General features: G+C 42.9%; 2 protein-coding genes across 7 annotated transcripts in view; one reads left to right on the forward strand and one right to left on the reverse strand.

Moving 5' to 3' along the window:
• IZUMO3 (IZUMO family member 3) overlaps positions 1-8,924 on the forward strand; it is a 46,974-nt gene extending 38,050 nt beyond the window's left edge. For all 4 annotated transcript variants that reach the window (XM_069948050.1, XM_069948049.1, XM_069948052.1 and 1 more), the window contains 2 exons: positions 128-218; positions 8,764-8,924. In XM_069948050.1, coding sequence (XP_069804151.1) covers positions 128-218; positions 8,764-8,872 — 200 coding nt within the window. In that variant the 3' untranslated portion in view covers positions 8,873-8,924. The remainder of the gene's footprint in view (positions 1-127; positions 219-8,763) is intronic.
• Positions 8,925-10,536: 1,612 nt separating this feature from the next.
• On the reverse strand, positions 10,537-22,980 carry IZUMO2 (IZUMO family member 2). Of its 3 annotated transcripts, XM_069948311.1 has the most exons (7): positions 22,688-22,980; positions 20,025-20,099; positions 17,514-17,600; positions 15,082-15,102; positions 14,025-14,105; positions 12,232-12,352; positions 10,537-10,654 (listed from the first exon to the last, which is right to left on the reverse strand). In XM_069948311.1, exons 1-7 carry the CDS (start codon positions 22,914-22,916, stop codon positions 10,597-10,599), a joined length of 672 nt encoding a protein of 223 aa, XP_069804412.1. In that variant the 5' UTR covers positions 22,917-22,980; the 3' UTR covers positions 10,537-10,596. The 3 variants fall into 3 exon arrangements, with proteins under 3 accessions (XP_069804412.1, XP_069804413.1, XP_069804414.1); XM_069948312.1 differs by lacking the exon at positions 20,025-20,099; XM_069948313.1 differs by lacking the exon at positions 12,232-12,352.
• Between the last annotated feature and the right edge of the window lie 3,904 nt (positions 22,981-26,884).

Raw genomic sequence — 26,884 nt, forward strand, 5'->3', positions numbered from 1 at the left:
GGAAAAGGGTGGAAGGTTATATATGTATATTATTGGTATTAGGAAGAGAGATTGTTTAGAATATTGTTTTTGTTACCCAGATAACCCCTTTCAACAATTTGTTGTACCTATCTTGTATTTCTCATAGAGCAAGATGATCTTGAGATCGAAAAGAAAGAAATAGCGGTCTATCTGTTTCTGGTTCTAGAATTTGTCATTGTGTCCTTCTTTGTGATACTGTAAGTAGACTTATAAACCCACAGAAATCTAGTTATAAATCTGTTACTAAAATATAGTTGTCTGAAAGTTGTGTCTATAGGAAGTTATTTCATTTAATACGCCGAATTTATCAAGCTGCCTGAAACAAAAATCATACACTTTTCAGCAATTCAGCAATCTATCAATCAATCTCAGTCAATGAAAGCTTAGCTGTAATTGGTTGCTATTTGTTTGAGGCAAAAACGTGTCTGATTGATAAAGCTGGGTGAATGTATTGATAAATAAAGTACTAAATTAGGACTGTAGTTTTCTGATTGAAGTAAAACAAAAACCAAATTAAAGACTGCTAGAGGATTTACCTTACCGTCCTGCACCGCCACTCTGGACTTCTGCCTGCTGCCTCTCTTTACTTAGGGCCCTATTCCACAGGACGATTATCGTTCGCATAATCGTTATCGATAAACGATACAAACTACCGCTATTACAAAAGACCTGAAATCGTTCACCCATTTACATGCAATGATAATCGTTACTTATGTGAACGAGCAACGATAAAAATAGGTCCAGGTCTTATTAAACGATCAACGATTTCTCGTTCGGTTGTTAATCGTTAACTGCTATTCAACCGAACAATTATCGTTTAGAGCCGAACGATTTAACGATAATCTGAACGATAATTGTCCCGTGGAATAGGGCCCTTACCCTGAAGCCTGCTCTGCTGATAATGTTCCAAACCCACTAGAGCAAGGGACTCAGGCTGCCGTGGGTTCACAACATTACTAGCACAGATTGAATCATTAGTACCTCTGATGGTAGTGGGGCAGACCAGAGTGGAAAAGATTGTGTGTTTTGTATGTTTTTCTACTTTGGACATTTCTTTTCTTATAAAGTTTATGGTATCTCAATAAATAGATTTTTTTTTAATTTAAATTGAAAGAAAGCATACTTGTCACAAGCTCTATTAAGAAGAGTAGGGCCTGCGCATAGAACTTGCCAATACTTGGTTTTCCAGCCACAAGTAAGCGATTTGTACCCTAGAAGATTGAGTAAAGGTGGCCATACACCTTTAAGGGGTTATCCAGTGAAAATCTTTAGAGATTTGTAATTTAATTTTATTTTAAAAAAAATTCAATTCTTCCCATACTTATCAGCTGCTGGATGTCCTGCAGAAAATGTTGTTTTCTCTCCTCACCTTCACGACGGCACCATAGGAGGATGGGTTGTACCCTAGGGACAGGAAAAAGCACGAGAGGTTAAAAGCCCCTCCCTTTCCTCCCAGCACCAGTGCTTTTTCCTGTCCCACTAGGGCAGGCACGAGAGGGAGGGGATCCGCGTGAAGGCAAGGAGAGATCCCCTCTAGAAGATAAGAACTTACCATAGTGGCTGTAGGGATTGATCGGGGCCTTGGCTTCCTTCCTCCCAGTCAGACAGCCGGCCTCAGGGCAGGAGCGGTTCCGTCGTTCTGGGAACCTCGTACCGTCTCCAGGCGCGCGGTGAGTAGCGGGGGAGCGGTACTACTCTACCCCGCCGTCGGATACCGGAAGCAGGCCGCAGGATGCTCCGTACGACGTAATGACGTAACTCAGGGCGCTGCGGCGCCCAGATGTGACGTCAGACGCCGCGCGCACCGGAAGTCGCGTCGCGCTTCCGGGACCACACAGTCAAAAGAGCAACGCGAACTGGTCGGGTCGTCTCCTTGTCCTATGATGGATCCCTCCACGTCCGACAAGACTGCTCCGGCGGTAACTGTGAGTAGTGATCCGGCGTCAGCCGCTTCCGCATGCGTAACCCTGCAATCAGTACGCTTCCAATGCAAGCTCTGCATTTTTGTTGTCTGTCTCTCTCTGGATTCATTACATGTCTTCCACTGAGGGTGCTACTGTGTTCCCCACACTGAATATGCAGCCAGGCAATTTCACAAGGGGTTCCCTACCACTCACATTATATTTGCATGGGTGCGGGAGATTAGTCTATGTATATGTATGGTTAGATATATATGCACACACAACATCTGTATATATATATCTACATACATGTGTGTTAATAAATACACATATTGGATCTCATATAGATTACTCTATCCTCCTTAGGAGACTAAAGAGCCTTATCCTAAGGGTATATTCACACGGGCGGGCTCGCAGCGAGATTCTCGCTGCGAGCCCGGCAGGTCCTGTCAGTTCCCATAAACTACATACTTGCTGCGGTCTAAACGACCGCAGCGAGTATGTAATTATACCGCGCTTAACCCCTTCTACTCCCGCCGGCTCCCCCGCTGTAAGCAGCATACATTACCTGTCCTTGCTGCACGGGTCCGGCGTCCTGCTCTCCCGTCCGGCCAATTAGTGTGTTGCCCAGCCGCAGCCACTGATTGGCCGGGCGGGAGAGAAGGACGCCGGACCCGTGCAGCAAGGACAGGTAATGTATGCTGCTTACAGCGGGGGAGCCGGCGGGAGTAGAAGGGGTTAAGCGCGGTATAATTACATACTCGCTGCGGTCGTTTAGACCGCAGCAAGTATGTAGTTTATGGGAACTGACAGGACCTGCCGGGCTTGCAGCGAGAACCTCGCTGCGAGCCCGCCTGTGTGAATATACCCTAAAAGGGAAAAACCTAGAATTCCAGAAAGGAGATGTGTATCCTGCAATGCTAAGCTATCTTCTAGCTGCAAGAAAAACATCTGTCCATCATGCATTGGGGACTTTATAAAAGAGGACAGAACATCCTTCCTGGAGGATATCAGGAAAATGATGAAGGATGAAATCGCTACTTCTATAGCCCGACTTCCTCCTCCTCCGCCCCTACTACCTCCTCCTCCGCCTCTACCTGCTCCTATAGATCAGGATCCTCCTCAGGTTTCTCCAGGTCATCAGGTGGTGATTAATGACGCACCAGCAGATACTATCTCTAATTATTCGGCTTCAGTAGCAGCCTCAGAGGAATCAACCTCATCCAGGAAACGTAGGAGACACTCATCCGCGTCTTCATGTGAGTCTGGTCAAATTCCAGAAACAGTAGAGATTAGTGACAATGAGACGGAACAGAAGGAGGAAATAAGGAAATATTTCTTTTCTTCAGATCACACCTCTGCCTTACTTAAAGCGGTCAGAGATGCTCTGAGTGTGGAAGAAGTTCAGGAGCAAGTAGCTCCTAAAGATAAAATGTTTCAGGGCTTGAAAACCAAGAAAAAATTGGTCTTTCCGGTTCATGAAACTTTACAACAACTAATCTCTGATGAGTGGGTAGAACCAGAGAAAAGACTGCAGGTGCCCAGTGAGATTAGAAGACGCCTACCCTTCGGGGAAGAGGACACGTCCAGGTGGGGAGACATTCCCAAAATTGACGCACAAGTAGCTAAGACCACAAAAAAATCACTATTACCCTTTGAGAACTCATCTCAACTCAAAGAGCCCATGGACCGCAAAGCGGAAAGCCTCCTCAGGAAATCCTGGGAGACGGTATCCTACTCATTAAAGAATAATATCGCTGCCACTTGCGTAGCCAGAGCTCTTCATCTCTGGATAGAACAGCTAGAGGGACATTTAAATAATAAGTGTCCAAGAGAGAAGATAGTGGACTCCTTACCCCTGCTAAAGGACGCCACGGCCTTCTTAGCTGACGCTACTGCTGAGTCTATCAGATTTGCGGCCAGGGATGGCGCCTTAACCAATGCTGCCCGTCGGGCGCTTTGGTTAAAAAACTGGACCGGGGATAATACCGCCAAATCAAATCTATGCGGCATACCCTTTGAAGGTCAGTATGTGTTCGGGGCTCACCTGGACAAAATTATTGAAAAGTCAGCAGATAAAAAGAAGGCCTTACCAAAAGAAAAGACCCCCCAAAAGAAACAACAGTTTAAGCGACCTAAGTTTCAGGACAACTATCGCGGCAAGGGGAAAGGAGGCCGCTGGAGTTATTCCAAGGGAGGTAAAGGTAGAAATATTTTTTTCAACCCTAAAACCTCCCAGGACAAACAGTGACGCTGGTCCTGTAGGGGGAAGACTACAGGGCTTTTCAGGTGTGTGGGCATCTATTACCAACAACAGCTGGGTAACAAATATCATCAGAGAGGGTTATCAGATAGAACTTACTCACCCTCCCCCACACAAATTCACCATCTCACGTCAGTCTTCAATTCCCCTACAAAGAGAATTAGTAGGGAGCGTAAAAAAACTACATTGTATGAAAGTAATCTCCCTAGTTCCATCAAAAGAAAAAGGATCGGGTCATTACTCGAACCTGTTTCTAGTAAAAAAAAACAACGGCACCTTCCGGTTAATTATAAACCTGAAACCATTGAACCAATATGTCAGGTATCAAAAATTCAAGATGGAGTCCATAAAAACAACGACACCGCTAATAGCGTCCAATGCATATATGGCCTCCATAGATCTCCAGGACGCCTACTATCACGTCCCGATACATCAGGACTCCCAAAAATACCTAAGGTTCGCGATACTCATAGGGAAGGAGGTATGTCACTATCAGTTCAGAGCCCTCCCATTCGGGATCTCATCAGCCCCGAGAATTTTCACCAACGTGATGTCAGAGGTCGTATCCTGCCTCCATCTCCAGGGGATAAATATAGTGGCCTACCTGGACGATCTTCTCATGATAGCAGAATCTCAGACAAAACTGCTACAGGATTTGGAAACAACTCGCAACCTTCTAACAAACCTAGGTTGGATCATCAATGTCGACAAATCCGACCTGATACCATCACCCAGGAAAGTGTTCCTGGGAATCCTCCTAGATTCGACCCGTCAGATGTCTTTCCTTCCAGAAGAAAAGATACAAAAAATCCTCACAAATGTCAGGAGAGTAAAGAACAGTTCACTGACGTCGGTGAGAGAAGCTATGTCAGTGCTGGGCTCAATGACCTCATCCATCCCGGCAGTACCATGGAGTCAGGCCCATTCCCGGGTGTTTCAGGCTCAGATTCTAAAAACCTGGAACAAGAAACCCTCAGGCTTGGACAAAAAATTTTCCCTCACCCCTCAGACAAAATTATCCCTCCGCTGGTGGCAAAAAAGGGAAAACTTACAAAAAGGGGTACAGTGGAACCCTCAACCCAAAGTGATTCTAAAGACAGACGCAAGCAAGATAGGTTGGGGAGCCCAGATAGGGACCCAATTCTTCCAGGGAGTTTGGAACCCAAAAAATTTAAGAGACTCCTCAAACCTCAAAGAACTCATGGCAGTTCAGAATTCGTTACTGGCAGCTCAGAACATCTTAAAAAAGACCCACGTACATGTTCTATCGGACAACGTCACTACAGTGGCTCACCTAAGACATCAGGGCAGTGCAAGACACAATCACCTGTGGTCAGTATCAAAACAGATATTCTCTTGGGCAGAGTCCCACCTTCTGTCCCTCTCAGCAACTCACCTGAAGGGAACGGAAAATATTCAGGCAGACTTTCTCAGCCGTCACCAGGTTCATCCAGGGGAATGGTGTCTCAAAGACCAAGTCTTCCGTGTCAACTAGAGGATCGCTGGGGGTACCCCGACATAGATCTGTTTGCCACGAGAAGAAACAGGAAAGTGACAAATTTCTACTCCCTAAATCCGTCAGATCATCCTACAGCAGTAGACGCCCTGACGCAGAATTGGGAAGTAAAACTAGCTTATGCGTTTCCACCCATTCCACTGATACCAAAGGTACTCCAGAAGATCAGGGACCAGGGAACAACAGTTATTCTCGTGGTTCCGTATTGGCCAAAGAGAAGCTGGTTCGGCCTCCTAAAAACCTTAGCTCTGGAAGATCCAGTTCTGCTTCCCCAATTAACAGACCTTCTCTTTCAGGGTCCGATTTTCCATCCAGAACCAGAGAAACTACATCTTTCTGCATGGATCCTGAAGAGACAATGCTAAGGAGTCGAGGTTTATCAAAGGAGGTGATATCCACACTCATGAAAAGCAGAAAGAAGGTAACAGCTTCCATCTACTTAAAGGTCTGGAAGGTGTTCTCCTCATGGTGTAGATCCCCTCCACCTTTTCCGGCTGAACCAAATATAGCCCAGATACTGGACTTCTTGCAGGCTGGACTATCTAAGGGCCTCAGACCGGCCACCCTAAAAGTGCAGGTTTCTGCCCTGTCAGCAATATATGACACAAATCTGGCAGACCATAGATGGATTAAAAGATTTATAAGAGCTGCATCTACCGTGTTTCCCCGAAAGTAAGACCCTGTCTTACATTAATTTTACTCCCAAAAGTCCCACCCTGCCTTACTTTCGGGGGAGGCCTTACATTGGGAAAAAAAATGAAAAAAATATTTTTTTTAACAATAAAATTAACATTTATTAACGCTCCTCCATATTCCTCTCCTGTATACATCCCCATTCATTTCCCCCTTATTCCTCTTTGATCCTTTGGATTTCTCATGCTTCCTCCCACTCCTCCTTATTCCTTTCCTATCCTTCTTCTTATTCATTCCCCTCCATTTCCCCTGTTCCTTCTCATTCCACAGACACACATACACACCTTACCTTTCTTCTGTCTCAACGCGATTCCTCTGCGGTACCGGGCTGACGAGGTGACGTTCGGCCAATCAGCTGCGAGCCGGCTGACTGGCCAATCGCAGCTCGAGCTGACTGGCCAATCGCAGCTCGAGCAGCAGGATGCGCCGCAGGCCATTTACTGAAGGCGGAATACGGGCGGCTCCTGGATGGAGCGAGGTACCGTAGCAGTTCCTGTACTTTCCCCAGGGACCCCACCCATATGCGGCCTTACATTCCCCCCTCCCAGCTACCCTGCTCTACAATCGGGGGGTGCCCTACATTGGCGGACCCCCCCGAAACCCTCACCCTGCCTTACTTTCGGGGGGGTCCTACTTTCGGGGAAACACGGTAGGATTAATCCTAAACCTCAGACTATTCCTCCGTCTTGGGACCTGAATATAGTCCTAGAGGGTTTGACAAAGCCCACCTTTGAGCCTATATCAAACATCAACATAAAACTTCTCTCATACAAAACTGTCTTTTTGGTTGCGATATGTTCCGCCAGGAGGGTAAGCGAAATCCAGGCCTTGACTATTCGTAAACCTTATTGTACGATCTCAGAAGACTGCATTACCCTAAAGACAGATCCTTCGTTCCTACCCAAAGTAGTTACGGAATTTCATAAAAAGCAGGACATTATCCTCCCATCATTCTGTCCAAATCCAAAAAATCCATTAGAAGAAAAATTCCATACTCTAGACGTCAGAAGGGCAGTTCTACAGTATATGGAAACTACAGCCCCCTGGCGAATCGACCAGAACCTATTCATTCAGTTTCAGGGAAAAAATAAAGGGAAGAAGGTGTCAAAAAGTACCATCGCTAGATGGATAAAGAACTCAATATCAGAAGCATATAAAGCTCAAGATCTTCCTTCTCCTATTAATATCAGAGCCCACTCTACAAGAGCAGTATCTACATCGTGGTCCGAGAGGGCTTCGGCCTCTCTGGAACAAATCTGCCGGGCCGCGACATGGTCGTCTCCCCACACGTTCACAAAACACTATAGACTACTTCTGCAGTCAAGAGAAGAACTGACCTTCGGCAGGAAGGTCCTGCAGGCTGTGGTTCCCCCCCTAAGAGTAATGGTTGGTATTGCTCCTATGGTGCCGTCGTGAAGGTGAGGAGAGAAAATAGAATTAGTCTTACCGGTAAGACTGTTTCTTCGAACCTTCACGACGGCACCAGTATCCCTCCCTAGTATTGTATGATTAATATAATACTCACGTGGTGCTATTGGTTGTTATAAAGGCACTGGTGCTGGGAGGAAAGGGAGGGGCTTTTAACCTCTCGTGCTTTTTCCTGTCCCTAGGGTACAACCCATCCTCCTATGGTGCCGTCGTGAAGGTTCGAAGAAACAGTCTTACCGGTAAGACTAATTCTATTTTCTTTCCAGTGTGACACAGTGCTTTTCAGTCTGACATCTTTGTCCGAGAGAGGAACTGTCCAGAGCAGCAGCAAATTCCCATAGAAAACCTCTCCTGCTCTGGACAGTTCCTGTCTTGGACAGAGATGTCCGCACAGAGTACTGTGCCTGAAAAGGAAACTATATTTCCTGCAGGTCATACAGCAGCTAATAAGTATGGGATTGAGATTTTTAAATAGAACTAAATTACAAATCTATATAACATTCTGAAACCAGTTGATTTGAAAGAAAAAGATTTTCTCTGGATAACCCCTTTAAATAACTCTTTCTGCTCTCCCCGTCCTCCTCAGAAACTGCTTCACGGACGTCATCTGTTGGTGGAGTCTTGGGAGAGCCCTATACACTTATATACTGACGGTCAAATATGACACTCATGGTGGGTTCTACTGACAGAAGTATAAAGTTCATGGGGACCTTGACATATTCTATTCTTGGCAACTACTGACCAACTTTATTGTGATCCAATGAAATAAAATGTATATAATACATGAAATATGCTGTAATCCGTTTTAAAGGAAAATTCTGGCCATAACAAAACCACTATGCTACGCTTAGTGCAAGACCTAAAGGGCTACAAATATCTTGGGTAATGTGTGATAGATAGACTAATCGAACAGCATTAGTAACCTACTGGCTTTCCCTTAGGTGTTACCACTATTATAAAAAGAAGACAATGATGTTAAAAGAAAATGAAATCAAAATCTGGAAAAGAAAGGAGCAGGAAGAAACAGCAGAGGGGATCCATAATGTATAACAGCAGCCACCCATGATCAAGTTGCCTTTGTATTGTACTAAAAATAAACAAGCAGCACAAAAAAAAATCTAATGGAATTTATTGAACAATAGGGCTTTAACAGGGCTATCTGGGCACTAAAGAAAGTTCATATGTTGTCATGGACAGGGACGGCCTTAGGGTAAATGGCGCCCTGTGCGAAACCTTTTTTGCCACCACCCACTTAAGGTAATATAAATCTTCTTCAGCCTCCTACCCCTCCAGATGACTCCAGATGACATCCAACACTCATCACCCGACCCCCCTAAGCCATACACACAACTACCTGACCCCCCCAGCCATACACACAACTACCTGACCCCCCCCAGCAATACACCTAACTACCCCGCCAGCCATACAAACAACTACCCCCAGCCATACAAACAACTACCCCCTTAGCCCCCAGCCATACAAACAAGTACTCTCCCAGCTATACAAGCAACTACCCCTCCAGCCATACAAACAACTATCCCCTCAGCCCCCAGCCATACAAACAAGTAACTTCCCAGCCATACAAACAACTACCCCCTCAGCCCCCAGCCATACAAACAAGTAACCCCCCAGCCACACAAACAAGTAACCCCCCAGCCACACAAACAACTACCCCCCAGCCACACAAACAACTACCCTTCCAGCTCCCAGCCATACAAACAAGTACTCGTCCAGCCATACACACAACTACCACTAAAGCCATTCACACAACTACGACCCCAGGCATACAAACAAGTACCCACCCCCCCACACACAACTACAGCGCCCCCTACAGCCCCCCACACAACTACAGCCCCCGCCGAGTTGGGGTGTGCGACCTGCTTACACAGGGCGCCTCACTCACTGTCTGCCGGGAGTGAGGTGCCCTGTGCAAGCAGGTTGCATACCCCAAAGGCTAGCCCTGGCTGTGGGCAGCATTAAAAAGAACATTTACCTACTTGGGTCCCCTGTAGCTCCCACTGGGATGTTATCCAGTCCCCCATTATCACTCTCCTTCCCACTTCTGAGACAGATCCATCCTAGTAGTGACGGCCCACTCATCCAGTCACTGACTGCAGCAGTGTCCTATCTTAGTCATTGATTGGATGAACAGGAGTGACCAGAAGGGACCAGAAGACATCACAGCAGGACCTAGGAAGGTAAGAGTTTTTTTCTTTATTTTTATGCCACCTCCAGCGACATGACATGTCCATAGACTGCAGTACATGTGTTGCCAATAATGATACCACTGGGTGCATTGGGTTAATGATTGCTTTTTCCACCTTACTCTTTACACCAGGATCAGCCAATATGTGTATGGAGATTTTTATTCATTGAAACTACAGATGGGGCACATATTTCTGTTATTTCTATATACATTCAGGTGGTTATTAGAACATTCTTCTGTCAATAAGCGGCTACCTCTTTGAACGGATCTCCTCAGGCTCAGACACAGAAATATCCTGCAGCATAAACATTGCAAATGTTGGTGGACTTCTTCAGTGTGTTTCATTCAGTTTGCCAGATGAATGACTTTTGTGTCAGAATCTCTTTTCTAATATCAGCCTTCTTGACTAGGTCACAGGACACACTTTACTGATTGTGTAGAGAAGGTGTCAAGGGGGAAAGCTATTTCACAAGAAATGCAGCAAGGAAAGTTAGATGTATACACAATATTAATACATATCTCTTTTTAATGTGAGAAAAAGATACTTGTGAGTTGTTCTGTCGGCCGTTCACGGAACCATTGTTCTTTCAAGTAATGCTCTTGCTCTCAACCAGTACATCAATGACCTGAAAAAATAAAGTAAGACAATAAAGTCTATCTGGAGAAATGAATACAATCACTAGTAATTCTAAATCAACAAGCTTTCCAATAATGTCTACTATATCTATGCCTGAAGCTTTGTTGTGCTTGCTGCCTAAAGTTATATCTGCATCTACTTCCTGTTAATCACTAGTTCAAAATGTGATGCAATGTGAGATATAATATAAATCCATATGTATTTACATTACAGATCTGTAAGCTGCAACTCCAGTTGTTTCTGTGTTTTACTCTCTAAGGGCAAGTTCACACTGAGTAAACACAGCGTATCCCGGAATCCTGCCGTGGTCAGTGTGCTGCTGTAATTGAATGAGAGTGCGCACGCTCGTCTGCTCCCTCTCTGCTCAAAGAAGTAACTTGCTACTTCTTTGAGCGGAGAGCGGCGGCAGCGGAGGAACGCGCACCCTCTCATTCACTTACAGCAGCACACTGAGCACGACGGGATTCCGCGGCGGAGAGGTCCGCCGCGGAATTACGCCGTGTTTACTCAGTGTGAACTGGCCCTATAGGGTATGATCTGTAAAATAGGCAGAATTCCGCGGCAGAACTCTCCGCCGTGGAATTCCGCCTGCCTCAGTGCGTCATAGCATCTTTATGAGAGAGCGGCAGCAGCGGAGAAGCGCTCGCTCTCCCATAGAGATGCTATGACACACTGAGGCAGGCGGAATTCTGCAGCGGAGAGTTCTGTCTGTTTTACTCACTGTGAAAATACCCTAAGGCCATGTTCCCTAGTGGCACCGCAAGAAACTGACACGTCAGTTTTCTGCAGCCGCTATTCAATGAATAGCGGCGGCAGAAAACCTTGTCAGTGGTCCGGCCGCACGCTCCATTGTGTACAGCAGGGAATTCGGATGCGGGCATGCACAGATGCGCCCGCATCCGAATTTAGCGTCTGCAAAGATCTTACAGCCGGTATTGCAGTAATGGCCGAGATGATCTTTTCTGAGACCGGCCATTCCGTTACCGCTTGAAGTTCTGCTGGTCCCATAGACTTATGCTATGTATTTTTGCACATATTTGCCATGTCATTGACTTGTTAAGCCACTGACATGTCATTTCTTTGGGCGGATGGCGGAATTTGCCGGTGAATATCATTGAGTTTATCGGCGACAAGTGGAGGCCGCACGGCAGAATCCACTCTAAGTCTCTGTGCGTATTCTGCAATGTGGACATACCCTACACTGGTGGTACTTGCCACTGTCCTCAATTTGTTTGTGCTTTGCTCCATTGACTTCAAAGGAACAGAGCTGCAATATCACACTCAGACTAAAAGTAGATACCTTTCTGAAAGAAAGAGGTCACCTACGTGTTTTCTAGTCTTGGATAACCAAATGTATCAGAAAAAACTCCTTGAGATTGCAGTCACATTGGCTGATCATGGTAATTTTGCAAGAAATGTCCCCTAATGGACTGTTTATGACAGAAAACCAAGGAAGTCCAGATTAAAGTAAAATGAATTCTAGTAAATGTCAGTCAAATGGTATTTAACCAAGCGGTTATGAATAGAGAAACATATCATTCTGTGGATACAATAAGCAACACTCACAGAAGGCCCAGCGTAATCAGTAGAATAAAAGCTGAAACCCCTGCAATGAACAATCCATCTGACCGCATTTCTTCTTTTACTCCCTGCTCTTCAAATTCAAATGACATTCTTTCTTCATCCACTTTAAAGAGAAATGACACACAGAGGTTAAAATCTTATATCTTAAAAGGGGTTATCCATCATCAGGGTAGGCTATCAGTAGTAGATCAGATAGGTCCTATTGCCCGAACCCCTGCAAATCACCCCTATGAAAAGGCTAATGTGGGGCCTCTTTAGAGTTTACATAAGCTGCAAGCCTGTTCATACTTACAAATGCTGTACTATTTGTAATGACCGTGAAAGGTTTGATTAACTTTTAGAACTTTATGGAAATAAATAGCAATCATTACAGAGAAGCTGTCCATAAGATGGCTTCCAATGGAGAAGAATGTGACATGCCTGTCACTGTGCCTCCTCCACTATGCCTGCCCTCTTTGCTTGAGCAAGTCTACTTTTTCATATTAACTTGTTTAGAAAACTTTATATAAATTAGAAATTTACTTCTATTAAAAAATCTCAATCCTTCCACTACTTATCAGTTGCTGTAAGTCCTGCGGGAAGTAGTGTATTCTTTCCAGCCTGACACACTCATCTCTGCTGCCACCTCTGTCCGTGACAGGAACTGTCTAAAGCAGTAGCAAATTCCCAGAAAGAAAACACCACCTCCTGTAGGGCATATAGCAGCAGATAAGTACTGGAAGACTTGAGATTTTTAAATAGAAGTAAATTACACATCTATATAGCTTTCGGACACCAGCAGACCAAAAAGAAAAAAAATAATCACTAATGCACCGATCATGAAACTATGGTGCAGGAAGCAGTAATGTAAAAAAAACTTGTGATACTTTATTTCAAACAGTTTAAAATTTCAAAAGACATCACCTACACCTGGCACCCGAAATGTGTACTGTAGAGCTGTAGCTGATGGAGACTTGATAATATCTTGCTGACATTTTAAATTGTTTGAAATATAGTATTACGAGTTGTTTTTTTTTACAATGTGCTGGATCCATTGCTGCTTCTTGCATCTTTGTTGACTGCATGTGGCTGGATGCAGATCAGTGCACTAAATTGGAAGTCAAGGTGAGCTGGTGTTTTTGTATATTTGGAAAAATGAAACACAATATCCACATGGCTTTTTTTCCTATGGCGTTTTTTGTTTATTTTTTCAGGGCAGTGTGTTTGCAGTTTTTTTTTTATTCCCTGCATACTACATTTTTCACAAAGATGTTGGCATTTTTTTCCTAATAGACTTCTATAGTGGCGTAGAAATGCAAGAAAAAAAAATCACATTGCTTTATGCATATTGGCATTTTTCTGATGTTTTCACCACAGTTCAAAAGAAATCCTGGAAATACATGATAAAGGATTATCAGAATTGTACTGAAAAAAGGCAGGGGACAAAACACCAGAGATTAAAAAAAAACAAAAAACCTAAGAATTCACAAAAAAATTTGAAAATGCTAGAAAAAAATGCTCACTTTTTTTTTTTTTTTTTAAAGCATGAAAAAAATATCTGTGTGTGTAAGGGAGGCCTAGATGTGGAGAAATGGCCCGTTCGCTTAATTTGGGACAGAATTTTAGCGCAGACACATTAGTACATCTGGGATATTGTAGTCACACTAATCCAAGGTCTGTTTAATATCATTTCAATCTATGTATTAAAAAACATTTGCTATCTGTAACAAAAATAGAAATATAAAGTCTTATAAAATGGAAATAAGTGAAGCAGGAAATGTAGTAAAAGTATATACCCATGCAAGCCGAGCTACTCAAGCAGGATGGCTTTACTGTTTTACATGTGATGCAGCTGAACACATCCAACTTTAGCCAACCTGTAGAGATATGAAAGATAATTAGATAACATAATAATTATATATTTTTTACATGATAAATGAAATCTGTCTGCTGTAATTTACATTCCAAACTGTTAGATAGCTGTTAGATCATGGAGGCACATGGTACCTTTCACATGTGTGTCTGTGCTTCCAGGATGTAGAAAAATGCTTTTATTATGGTTTGTTCACACTGAGGAAAAGGCAAGGAATTTCAAGCACAATCCGCTCTGAATTTTACACAGCTCAATAATCCGGGAGAAGTTAGCGTTAACCAGTCAGCTAAGTGTTTGCTTCCCCCTAGTTCCCTGCTTGCTGTCTGTGCTGTTACATGGACAGACAGTGGGCAGGGAGCAGTGGAAGGGCTGCCTCGTTCAGGCAGCCCATTGAAGTCAGCGGCACAAATCGTGCTCTTCCAAAATGTTAAAAGACCCCGCTCAGCCGACATTGTACATGTTAGCTGATCGTGTTCTCTTAAAATCCTCTATTACACTAAATGATTATCGGCCTGAAAGGTTGGTAATCAGCAAAGTAAGGCCGATAATAGTTTAGTGTAATAGGGCCGTTAGGCTGAGTTTTTAGTACAATTTATAGTAAGGGTACAAACCCACTTGACGTATTTGCTGCGTGAATCAGTCTTAAAAATAAGCAGGCAAAACGCAGGTTGGCTTTATACAATTGTTCTGTGTTAAAATACGCAATTGCGTATTTTTGAAGCATGAAGCTACATGCGTTTTTCACACAGGTTGTTAACAACTAATGCTTTGCTAACAACAAGCTTCATGCTTCAAAAATATGCAAATTCGGTATTTTAACGCAGAACAATCGTATAAAGCCAACCTGCGTTTTGCCTGTTTATTTTTAAGACTGATTCACGCAGCAAATACGTCAAGTGGGTTTGTACCCTAAAAGTACATTTATATTTGTATTTTTGTAGGTAATTGATAAATGATTAGGGAAAGGTATGTACACTCACCACATTCAGTGGGCGAACAAGCTGGAAAGGAAAGGAAACAGATGGAAATTACCACAATGGATCATTCTGTATGCTCATGGAAAACAATTAAACACTAAAATTGCTTAGCACTTTTTACAATTTATGTGTATCTCTAATTTCAAGATGTCACACATCAGGGAATAGTTTTAGCTATGATTCTCCAGTATATTCCCATTAGCCTGAACACTTTACCTACACTGCTTGCAGTGAAATTCTCCTGGTATTTACAAGGGCATTTACTAAGGACCTGTCAGCACTCCTGACCTGTTTGTTTTAAAAAAAACTTGCAATGGCTGTGAAACTGGGATTTACCAATTGAGGGCGTGTCCTGACACTATCCAATCAGAGCTGCCAGTGCCAGAATATACTGTATAGGGACAGACCCCTAACCAATAGGAACCAGTAGGTTATTTAGTTTTTGTTCTAGGACCCATAAGTAAGAAAGCACCAGCATCACATCTCTATTAATTCTCCTTTGACACTGTAGACCACCAGCTCCTCCTCTCAATGCTCTTCTCTATTGGCCTCAAGGACTGTGCCCTTTCCTTGTTTTCCTACCTCTCTGACCGCTGCTTTAGCACATCATTTGCTGGTTCCACCTAATCTTCTCTTCACCTTATTGTTGGGGTTCCTCAGGGATCAGTCCTGGGTCCTCTCCTTTTCTCACATTACCCACTGGACATATCAACAGCAAGTCTGGCTTTCAGTACCATCTCTACGCTGATGACACCCAACTATATACCTCCTCCCATAATATCACCTCCTCACTCCTCACATGTCTAAAATCTGTCCCTTCCTTACTGTTGAATCAGTTAAAACTCTCATTGTCATTCTGATTCATTCCCATCTAGACTACTGCAATACCTTACTAATCAGCCTTCCCTTTCTCTAAGCTCTCAGAGTCTCCCCCCTCCAGTTCATTCTTATGGTGCCCTCACACATCTGGTGTTTTTCAGGCCCCCCCCCCCCCCCCCCCCCAAAAAAAAAAAAAAAAAAGCCAAAGCAGCACATGGCATTTTGGGGTTTTGGCGTTTTTTTGAGTTGAACTTTTTTCCTCTGCCATCACATGACCTAGCTACTGGACCATAAAAGGTTACAAAAACACCATACGCACAACAATTGAGATTTTGAGACAACCATAACAATCCCATTGAAGTCTATGGGAGAAAAAACGCCAAACCCTCAGCAGAGCCTCAAACACAACAGAAAGGAGAGAAAAGCGCCCCCCCATGTGTGTTAGGGTATGTTCCCAAACAGTATTTTGCAACCAAAACCAGGAGTGGATTAAAAATATAGAAAGACTATGTTTACACAGTGTTGAAATTGAGTGGATGGCCGCCATTTAACGGCAAATAAAGGCCGTTGTTTTAAAATAACGGCAATTATTTACCATTAAATGGTGGCCATTCACTCAATTTTCACAGTGTGTGAACATAACCTGTGTTTTCAATCCATTCCTGGTTTTGGTTGCAAAAGACTGACCAAAAATACTGTGCAAAAATACTGTGTGGGAACATAGCCTATAGCATATCATAAACTTCCATTGATTTCCAGCTAACATCTGACCGCTAGCAAAGTGCTTTGGCGTTTTTACTGCCGTTTTCCCAGGATTTTAAGGCAGTAAAGTGTGAGTCCCCCCTCCAAAACACACATGCACAACGAGAACTTAAAGGAGAATTCAGGCGAAAAAATGTATTAAAGTATTGTATTGCCCCCATAAAGTTATACAAATCACCAATATACACTTTATACGGGAAATGTTTATAAAGTGCTTTTTTCCCTGCACTTACTGCTGCATCAAGGCTTCACTTCTTGGATAACATGATGATTAGAGATGAGCGAACCTCGAGCATGCTAGAGTCGATCCGGACCCGAACTTTCGGCATTTGATTAGCGGTGGCTGCTGAACTTGGATAAAGCCCTAAGGCTATGTGGAAAACATGGATATAGTCATTGGCTGTATCCATGTTTTCCAGACAACCTTAGAGCTTTATCCAAGTTCTGCAGCCCCCGCTTATCAAATATCGCAGGGGGACACTGAGTATCCCTCTGCCATCATCTCTGAGCATCCCTCTGCCATCATCCTCTCCAGCAGCCACAGCCCGCACAGCTCTGGGAGTCGGGTCATGACATCATCATTTTTATCCAGGAAGTGAAGCCTTGATGCAGTAGTAAGTGCAGGGGAAAAGCACTTTATAAGCATTTCCTGTAATAAGTGTACATTGGTGATTTGTATAACTTTTGGGGCACAATACAATACTTTAATAAACATTTTCATTTTTTTTCGGACTTCTCCTTGAAGCACTTAGACCTGTCAAACATATGAGGTATGAGGGTCCAGCTTGCAAGAGCTAACAACAATATGTTATATAACCTCCACATGGCTTTGCTTCCATAAGTATATGTGATACCTTTGTCACGGTAAATTTTAAGAGCATATTTAAATTTAATTGTTGTTTGATTTCGAAATGTTGCCAAAGCATCCAAAAAATTTTGATCTGTAAAAGAAGAGAAAAACAGATGGGATCAATTGTCAGTAAATTACGATATACATTAAAATAGAAGTCCAGCCAAAACAAAAACTATATTGCAGGCAGGAAGGGGGGGGGGGGGGATGCAAGAACATGGTAAAGAATCTATACCTGTCCCCTGCCCACTCAGCAATGAGTCACCACTTACGGACCACGCAAGGCTCCTGCAGCTTCTGCACCTTCCAGGTCACAACCCCAGCTCAGGAATGCCCATTCAACCAGTCAATAAGCTTATCACATGGTGCTGCAGGGACACGGAGAAGGGGAACTATAGAATTTTCATATTTTTTTTTATACTCCTTTGCCTGCAATGTACTTTGTAATGTTATAATTAAACTTATATACTTAATTTATACTTTTCTTATCTTGCAGAAATTATAAGGACAGACTAAAAGCCAGTGGGCAGCGCTGAAAGCCAGTGGGCTTGATAAGCGGAGCGCTGATCAAACAAATCGTTTTGCTTCATTTAGATGAGCAATTCGCTTATCTCTTATCTTGACTCCTCCTGTTCTTCTGTAGTGTCTCCCCACCCCCCTGAAGTGTCGTTTTTCTTTGTGGGGATCATAAGCGAGGTTATCACTGATGAGGCCTAACATGCATTGCTGCAATGCAGAACAGTACACTAGCAGTATAGTCAGTGCACCACCAGTGGAGAAGTGGAGAACTTAGTGTCTGAGGATTGTTTCTCATCTGTTTCTTCCCATTCAATGTGAAGATGCCACCTTAAAGCAGAATGGTACCAGGAACTATCTGCCCCTTTTGGATGCTGGGCATGCAAGAATATGGTATGGCCATAGTGGACATTCAGTGCTGTACTGTAGTTGCTGTGAAGAGTAAAGTACAGTAACATTATTCCTGGCAGCGTGAATCAGTAGTGACAGTGCCCCTAGAAAGTCCAACTTGTAAGTTTAGCACAAGGGCAATGTTTTATTTATTTGTATAGCGCACACAGATTCCACAGCACTTCACCTATCTGTATGTTTTTGGGGTGTGGGAGGACTGTTTTACTAGCATTGTGTAATTTCAGTGCTACATACAGCCAATGCACCACCATCTCCCATACCTTACAGTGCTGAGGTAAGGCTGCACTATAAAGGATGAGAGAGGAGTTGGTGAACTACTGTACTGCAGTTGCAAAGGTCTAATATTGGGTCTTTCTTTTTAGGTATGGTACATAATTACAGGTAGCTGATGGTTTCACAGACCATGATCAGTCACAAAGTGCTGCAACTGTATGTAGATCTAACTACAGAAACTCTTGGAACAAGTGCAGAAGCTGAAATGTTCAAGGCTAGTCACAGCTGGTTTCATAAATTAAAAAAGAGAAGTAGAATTCATAGTATGGTTAGGCATGGTGAGGCTGCCAGTGCCAAAAAAGAAGCTGCAAAACCATTTGCTTTCGAATTTAAAGCGTGTATAGGCACTGGAGGATTCGTTGCACAGCAAGTATTCAACTGTGACAAGACTGACCTGTTTTGAAAATAAAAAATAAAAAACAGGATCTTCATCACACATAAGGATAAAACATTAGCCATAGATTGGAGTCTACTGTGAGTAAAGTAAGTGGAGACTTTAAGCTAAAGCCATTTCTTGTCCACCATAGTGAAAACCCCAGAATTTTTAAAATAAATAACATTATGAAGAGCAAGTATAGATGAGCCAACAAAATCTGTTGAACCCGGGTTCGTTTAGAAAAATTCTATTAGTTAATGACAGTTTGATCGAACCTTTAAAAATATGGCATTTTAAAACATTTTTACAATGTTTTAGGACAGTGGCATGAGCATGAGAATATCCCTAATCACTTGTATTTTTGTTATTACAGCTCAAAGTCTCCCTCTTTTGACAGCCACTCCCCTCCAACATAGTGTAGTTTTGTCCAAAGCACGGTAAGAACCAAGACGTGACTCCCCTCAAGGGAAGAAAAGTTTACAAAGACCGGAACCAAACTTCTCTATCAACTGCCACTCTGGGTCTAAAGATTACTGCTGGAATGTCTAGAGTCCACAGAGCATCGCTATTTTAGGGGAGCCTAATCCCCCAATGAGAGACTGTGGTCTTGCCTTAGTGGGAGGACCTAACTGATATATAGGGGCACAGATGGGGCCTAACTACTATATGGGGGACAGGGGGCTTAAATACTGTATGGGAGCACAGGGGAGGCTTGAAAGATTCTTCAGAGAAGAGTCTGCCAGAGGGAAAAGAAACAGAAAAGTGAACTACAATAATGAGAAAAAACGCTGTCTTTAAGTCACTAGTTATAAGGGCACTGTCATCATTTATATGGTCTGCAGAGCCTATAAAATTTCAAATGTTGGCAACTATGTAACATGGAAATCATTCAGAATGAGAAGTCTTATTAATGCAATAATTAGCAAGCACTATGTATACCTTTTTCCTTTGAAAGAAGAAATGTTTGTGCTTCTGTCTGAATGTAATCAACCAATGTGTTGTAATGATGAACTTCTGCAAGGAGTTAATAATAGACTCATTAAACAGATAAACATACATACATATTTATGGTGTCGGCCATAGAAAAGGCGCAGATGCCCACAGGTATGGGACTGTCTCCATGCAGCAGCCACAGTAATGTCCTTCTTTTTCTTACTCTGAAGAATTATCTAGGGGGGGGGGGTTCCCCAAGGACATCCGGGCTTCTGAGGTTTTGACCAAGATTGGATGTTGTTGTCTGGCTCGCTTATTTCTCTCTCTTCTCTTCCACCTCCTTTTCTACTTCTCTTTTACTACTTTTTTTTTTTTCTTCTGTTACATTATATGTTTTCTGTGTAGATTGCTCAGGACTAATTTGATTTCTGTTGTGGCCAAAGCTCTGTTCATAGAGACTTGCTACCGTTGCAGGATTATACTAATTTGCCTCTATATGATGCTCTTTTGAGTTAATTTCTTCCAACACAGGTGGCTTTCTACATGTAAACTGATTGACTTATGTCTTAACCTCTGTTCTTATACATATTGCATATGTTTGTGCTCTTATTTTAGTTTCTTCTTCCTTTATTTTGTATTCTAAAAATCCTTTAATAAAAAGTTGAATATGAAAAGGTGCAGATGTTTGTGCAAAAATCTGCACATTTTCTGTGGCGTATGCGACACTCGCCTGATGGGCGGGCAGACAGACTTGGCAAAGTAGGGAGAAGGTGCCTGCAAACAGGTGTAAATCGTGGCAGAAATTTACACCTGTTCCAGGGCAACAGGCGCAGGTCCCACTGGTTGTACTAAGAAACGTGCAGCTCATAGTAAATCCATCAGGATGAATGGGGACAGGGCTTGATTTAATAAAGATCCCCCATTGTATAACTATGCTGCTATATATATATATATATATATATATATATATATATATGTATATATATATATATATATATATATACACACTTTTTTTTTGCCAGTGCAAAAATGTTTTGCTTGCCAGTGATTTATTTGCATATCAAGTACAAGGTGCCAGGAATGAGGAGGATGTGTGTGTGTGTGTCTTGGGGGGTGGGGATCTTGGACCATAGGAAAAGCATCACTGGAAACCAGGAGACAGCAGCAGTCAGGTGACCCTCCTGATGTCCTTACCTTTACCTAGTGACAAGTCCTTTTCTGGTCTCAATAATGTTGTTTATGAGCCTGCTGGCACGCACAGAAGTTTTTGTTTTTTTATGCCACTGTAGTATTTGAGCCAAAAACTATTTGTGTTTACAAGGAATAAGAAATATAAAGGAGGAATATATACTTCTCCTTTCTGCTGGATCCACTCCTGGCTTTGGTTCAAAAACTGTACTGGCAGTTAAAAAAAAAAAACTGCCGCGTGTGACAATAGAAGGGGAACTAAAGCAGCTGTTAGCATTGTAACACTATACACCATGACGATGGAATGAACTACACATAGGGGGAGATTTATCAAACATGGTGTAAAGTAAAACTGTCTCAGTTGCCACTAGCAACTCCTGATGAAGTTACGGGAACATAAAGGAACGCGTGGGGTTTAGGTGGTATTGTACCAGGATAGCTGCATGATTTCTATTTTGTTATTCTAGTTTCAGGGCACTTGGCACTTTGTGATGAATTCATTAGCTGCTATATTATATGCATTGATTTATTTTTATTATTGATTGCACTTTTTGCCCATATTGGTATATAACTTTCATGCTAGCTGCATAGCATAAGAAGGGGGGGGGGGGGGGGGGTGATAGGTTCTATATATATGCATTTATATTATTTTGGTCTAAGAACTTGTCTAGCCCTGTTTTGAAACCGTTGTTCGTGGTGCTGTTAATAAAGATTCATATTTTGTTTATTCCATTGCTGTGTGTGCATCCATTATATAACACATTCGCTGTCCCTGTGGTTGTATAGTCAGTTGCCCCTAGCAACCAATCAGATTCCACCTTTCATTTTCCAAAGAGTCTGTGAGAATGAAAGGTGGAATCTGTTAGGTTGCTAGGGGCAACTGAGCCAGTTTCACTTTACACCATGTTTGATAAATCTCCCCCATAGTATTTACCACATTATTAATTATTAAAATTAACTTTTGGGATAGAGGTTCCATATAAGGCAGGGATATGAAACTCAAATACACAGTGGTCCAAAATTAAAAAAATTGGACAACGTCGCGGGCCAACCTTGATAATTGTTGAAGCGTGAATGCGGTGGTCCTGGCACTGTGTTCTATGATAAATGACATGATAAATTGCTATGATATGAATAAACCCCAACCCATGTAATAGACAACCCTCCCAATATTGCATAGTCTTTTTGGGTGGTCATGGGTCCCCCAGGAGCTCAGGGCCCCGGGCTGCCGCCCAAAACGCCCCTATTATAATCCACTACTGTCCAGGAGCATTGGGCCTGATAGAAAATAGTATTTGTAGGCTAGAGCAACCAATTAGCATTCAGTTCTTAAACTGCTCTGGTGAAATGAATCTGTGCTGTGATTGGTTGCCATAGGCAACAAAGACTGTTTATTCTCCAGTTAGTTTCTGCCCCGTGGTATGTAATTCAGAATGCTGTTATATAGTGTATAATGTAGTTAGAACCTCAATGATACATACCCAGTATACCTGTGAAATGCTTTACAGCATAGTCTTTAAAGAAATTGCTGGCCATACCCTCCACCAGTTTATCACATCTGTTGCGAAGCTTGCTCCCCTGAAGTTGAGTGGGTATGGCATCTGTTCTGATCTTCTGAAATATTTCCACTACTTTTGAATTACATTGAAAGCAGCTGAAAGCCATTGGGATAACATTTGCTAAAAGAAAAAGTCTTGTGCCTTGAGACATTGCTTGTAAAGTTCATACTTTCAGTAAAACAACATTTGCACTGCATGTATTTCAGAACACTAATGAAACAACATTTTCCTTTATGACATCATAATGCAGCACAAGAAGAGTCACATGACCACAACTCAGTGTTCACATGGTAGATAAATAGGATGCTGAACTGTGAATAAAGTGCACTTTGTTTCTCACACTTAATGGATGCTGTGGAAATATATCTGAGTATGGCTTGGTGACCAGTCGCGGAACAATCGCAGTAGCAGCCATAGCTGCTGATATGGGGCCCAGTGGCCTGATGCTGTAATGGCCCGGGCCCCCTGAGATGACATCCTTTTGCAGCTACCGAGTGCTGTTTTCATATGTCCGGATCTGGCATTTCCACTGCGATCGCTCCTGAAGAGTGCTCGCAGCTAAATGCAGGACTTTGATTGACAGGGTCAGGAGCCATTGGCTTTTGACCCTAACAAGCACTCATGTTCAGAGACAGCATCCTCCCTCCAGCCACATTAGTCCTCTCCCTTTCCCAGTGCTCTGGCGCACGAGTGACAGGAACGAGATGCAGAATGCTGCAGCCTTCATTGGGGAAGGGGTGTATGTGGGTGTCTGTGTTGGGGGGGGGGTGTTATGCTACCTAACAAAGGGATGCCTACATGGTGAGAGAGGGGTTAATTTACAAGGGGATGTACACATGGCGGTTAAGGGTGTAACTTACAAAGGGATTGCCTGCACGCGGAGAGTGTAAATTTGCAGCGGGACGCCTACACGCGTCGTTTTGCGGCTAACAGGGGGATGTGCACGTGAGGAGGGGGGGGGGGGGGGGTAACTACCAAGGGAGATGCTTACATTGGGAAGTGGGGCTAACTGTCAGAGAGGATATCACATGGAGAAAAAGGGGGGGGGGCTACTACCTAGTAGGGAGATGAGCACATAGGAGACTACAAGGGGAGATGCCTACAGAAGGGGGCTGACTACCACGGAAGATGACTACATGGGGGGTAACTTCCAGGGGGTCATTACTTACAGCGGAGTGCCTACATGGCATATACTACATATTAGTGGGCTTACTACTGTGTGTGTGTGGGGGGGCGCTTACAGGGGGAGGTCTACCTACCAGGGATACTTAATACAAAAATAGTTCCAATTTGCAGGGAAAATAAATAGCATGTGCAAAACAATGTATCCCGCATATCAATCAATCCCAATATAACAAGGAAAACTCAAAAAACTACCAAAATATACCAAAAAATTGAGCATAACTTCCTTAATTCAAGAAAATATCCTTTATTAATAAAAATATGAAGTGAAGATGTCATACATAAAAAATGAGGGAAAAGGTGATGACAGTACAAAATCCAGGGGACAAAAAACAAATATGGGTCAGAAGACTATTTATAAAAATGTATTACATGTAAGAAGGGCACAAGTTAATCAATAATACAGACAGCACGGTCCCAGTAAGTCAATAATTCTAGGTGCATTAGTGCATGTATAGCTAACTCACTAGACACAAATGGGATCTGTAAACATAACACACATAAGATTGCCACCGGCCCGAAACAAATTACTGTATAGACATGATAATGCAGGTTATCCAGTCTTACCCATATTGCTGTTCCCCTGGCACACCCCGACGCGCGTTTCGCAGATGACCACTTTATCAAGGGGCATACTCTATTGCATGTGCCTGCTCCATATATACTCCTGTCCCTAATCACAGACATCCATGGGCTTCCAGAACGCCGACGCTTGCTTACGGTCATCGGCCGGCATCGTCACATCCGCCCCGGTACTCAATGGCAATGCGCACGCGCGGACAGAAAAATGTCCGCGCACGCGCACCACCAGCACTGAGACCGTGCCTATGTCACATCCGCCCAGCCCGCCCGAAGCAAGCGTACTCCGTGAGCCAAAGTGTAAGGAGGAGGGGGGAAGGAGCTACAATAAGGGGAGATGAATATCAACCCATAGGGGATTACAATGAAAGATGATAACACTATATAAACATCATACATATATACATAAAACTATATACAATACTATAGTGATTAAGACTGCCATATAGACAGATAATATATTACCTAAAAGTGCAAAAATTGTTTTATAAATAATATTAACCAACATACAAATATCAGTGCCGATGGTAAAAGTGCAAGTGCAAGAATACAATGTTAATGAAGATAATGCAAAAGTGCAAAAGTGAAAAATATATAATAGTGATTATTTAATTTTTTATAAAAAACGCATTAAAAACGCACAAAAAAAAAATAAAAAAATTTAAATAAAATTATAATTATATTGTTTCTTATGTATATAGTAACGATTAGTGTCTTTTTTTCCTTATTTATTTTGGATGTTTTTTTCTTTTTTTCTTCTTCTCTTTTCTTCTTCTTTCCTTCCACTCACTTCACACAACCCCCTCAGAATTCTTCCTCCACGGAAACCCATAGATGAATCCAATCAGATCAGTTCATACCCATTAAAACTACATAAAAACAAAAGGGACAACATAATTAAATTAAAAAACAGAACAAAGTAACAGGTTTATAGGAATGGCGCAAAACTGCATTGCTCGTTTAAGCTTCCTGGTGTCATTGTACCTAAAATTGTTATCCATCGACATTCCTTTTGTGTCAAAATTCGTCTTGCATTGCCCCCTCTGATGCCGACTTGCACTTTCTCAATCCCCCTAACTCTAAATGTCCTGGGATCACTTTGATGGCATAATTTAAAGTGACGAGGGATTGTTTTCAATTGGTCCACTTCTTGTATTTCCTTGGCTGCTATAATTCCTCTGACGTGTTCCCTCACTTGTACTCGCAATTCCCTTGAAGTGAGGCCAACATAGATTTTTCCACACCCACATGTGGCATAGTAAACCACCAGTGTGCTGCTGCATGAAATGTAGTCCCTGATGGTATATTCTCTGGAGCCATCAGCTGTGGTAAATGTCTGTGCCCGCTCTATGTTATTACATGCCATACAGCCGCCACATGGGAAACACCCCCTCCTAGGTGCACCCACGCCAAAAGGATCTCTGAGGTTCTTACCTCTACGTGCTGTTAAAGCTGGAGTTTTAGTCAATTTCGTGGCCAACATAGGATCTGTAAATAATACAGACCAATGCTTCTGTATGGCTTTTCGCATTACCTCCCACCTACAATGGTAAGTGGAGATAAAGCGTATTGGACCTGTTTCAGTTTTTGATCTCATCCCAGTTTGCAGCAATTCATTTCTGGGTGTGTTGTTGGCCCGTCTAAATCCTCTCTCAACTGTTCTCCTACTATACCCCCTTTCCTGGAAGCGCAGCCTGAGATCATCTGATTGTTTTTTAAAATTTTCCTCTGTTGAGCAAATTCGTCTCATTCGCAAAAATTGTCTGGTGGGGATTGCTCTAATTGTTGAAGGAACATGAGCAGATGTGGCATGTAAAAGGGCATTTACTGACGTTGACTTACGATACACGTCAGTCTGTATTAGACCACTCAGATCCTTCTCTATCATGATATCCAAGAATTCAATTTTTTTATCACTGCTCTTATATGTTAACCTGATGTTAAATTCGTTCTGGTTAAGTGTGGACATCATGTCATTTAGCTGGGACTCGGACCCCTGCCACAAAAAAAGGATGTCATCAATATATCTCAGCCAGCACTGCACATGGGAAACGGCCTGCACCCCTCCACCCAAGAGCACCCCCCTCTCCCAGTACCCCAGGAAGAGGTTTGCATATGAAGGGGCACAGGCCACCCCCATCGCAGTGCCACGCTGTTGGAGGTAAAAAAACATCTAAGGATTGCCCTTAGAGGGTTACGTAACAATAAGTCCATCACCATCAAGCCCGCTGATAAAGGCGGAGCCTTGGTGGTGATGGACACGAAGGATTATCTAGATGAGATCTTTGGTCAACTAGCAGATGAGGAGGTCTATGTCCCTCTGGATGGAGATCCTAAGTTTAGAATTAAGAAATTGAT

This window comes from Dendropsophus ebraccatus, chromosome 12 (genome assembly GCF_027789765.1).
Source record: "Dendropsophus ebraccatus isolate aDenEbr1 chromosome 12, aDenEbr1.pat, whole genome shotgun sequence".
NCBI classification, from domain to species: domain Eukaryota; kingdom Metazoa; phylum Chordata; class Amphibia; order Anura; family Hylidae; genus Dendropsophus; species Dendropsophus ebraccatus.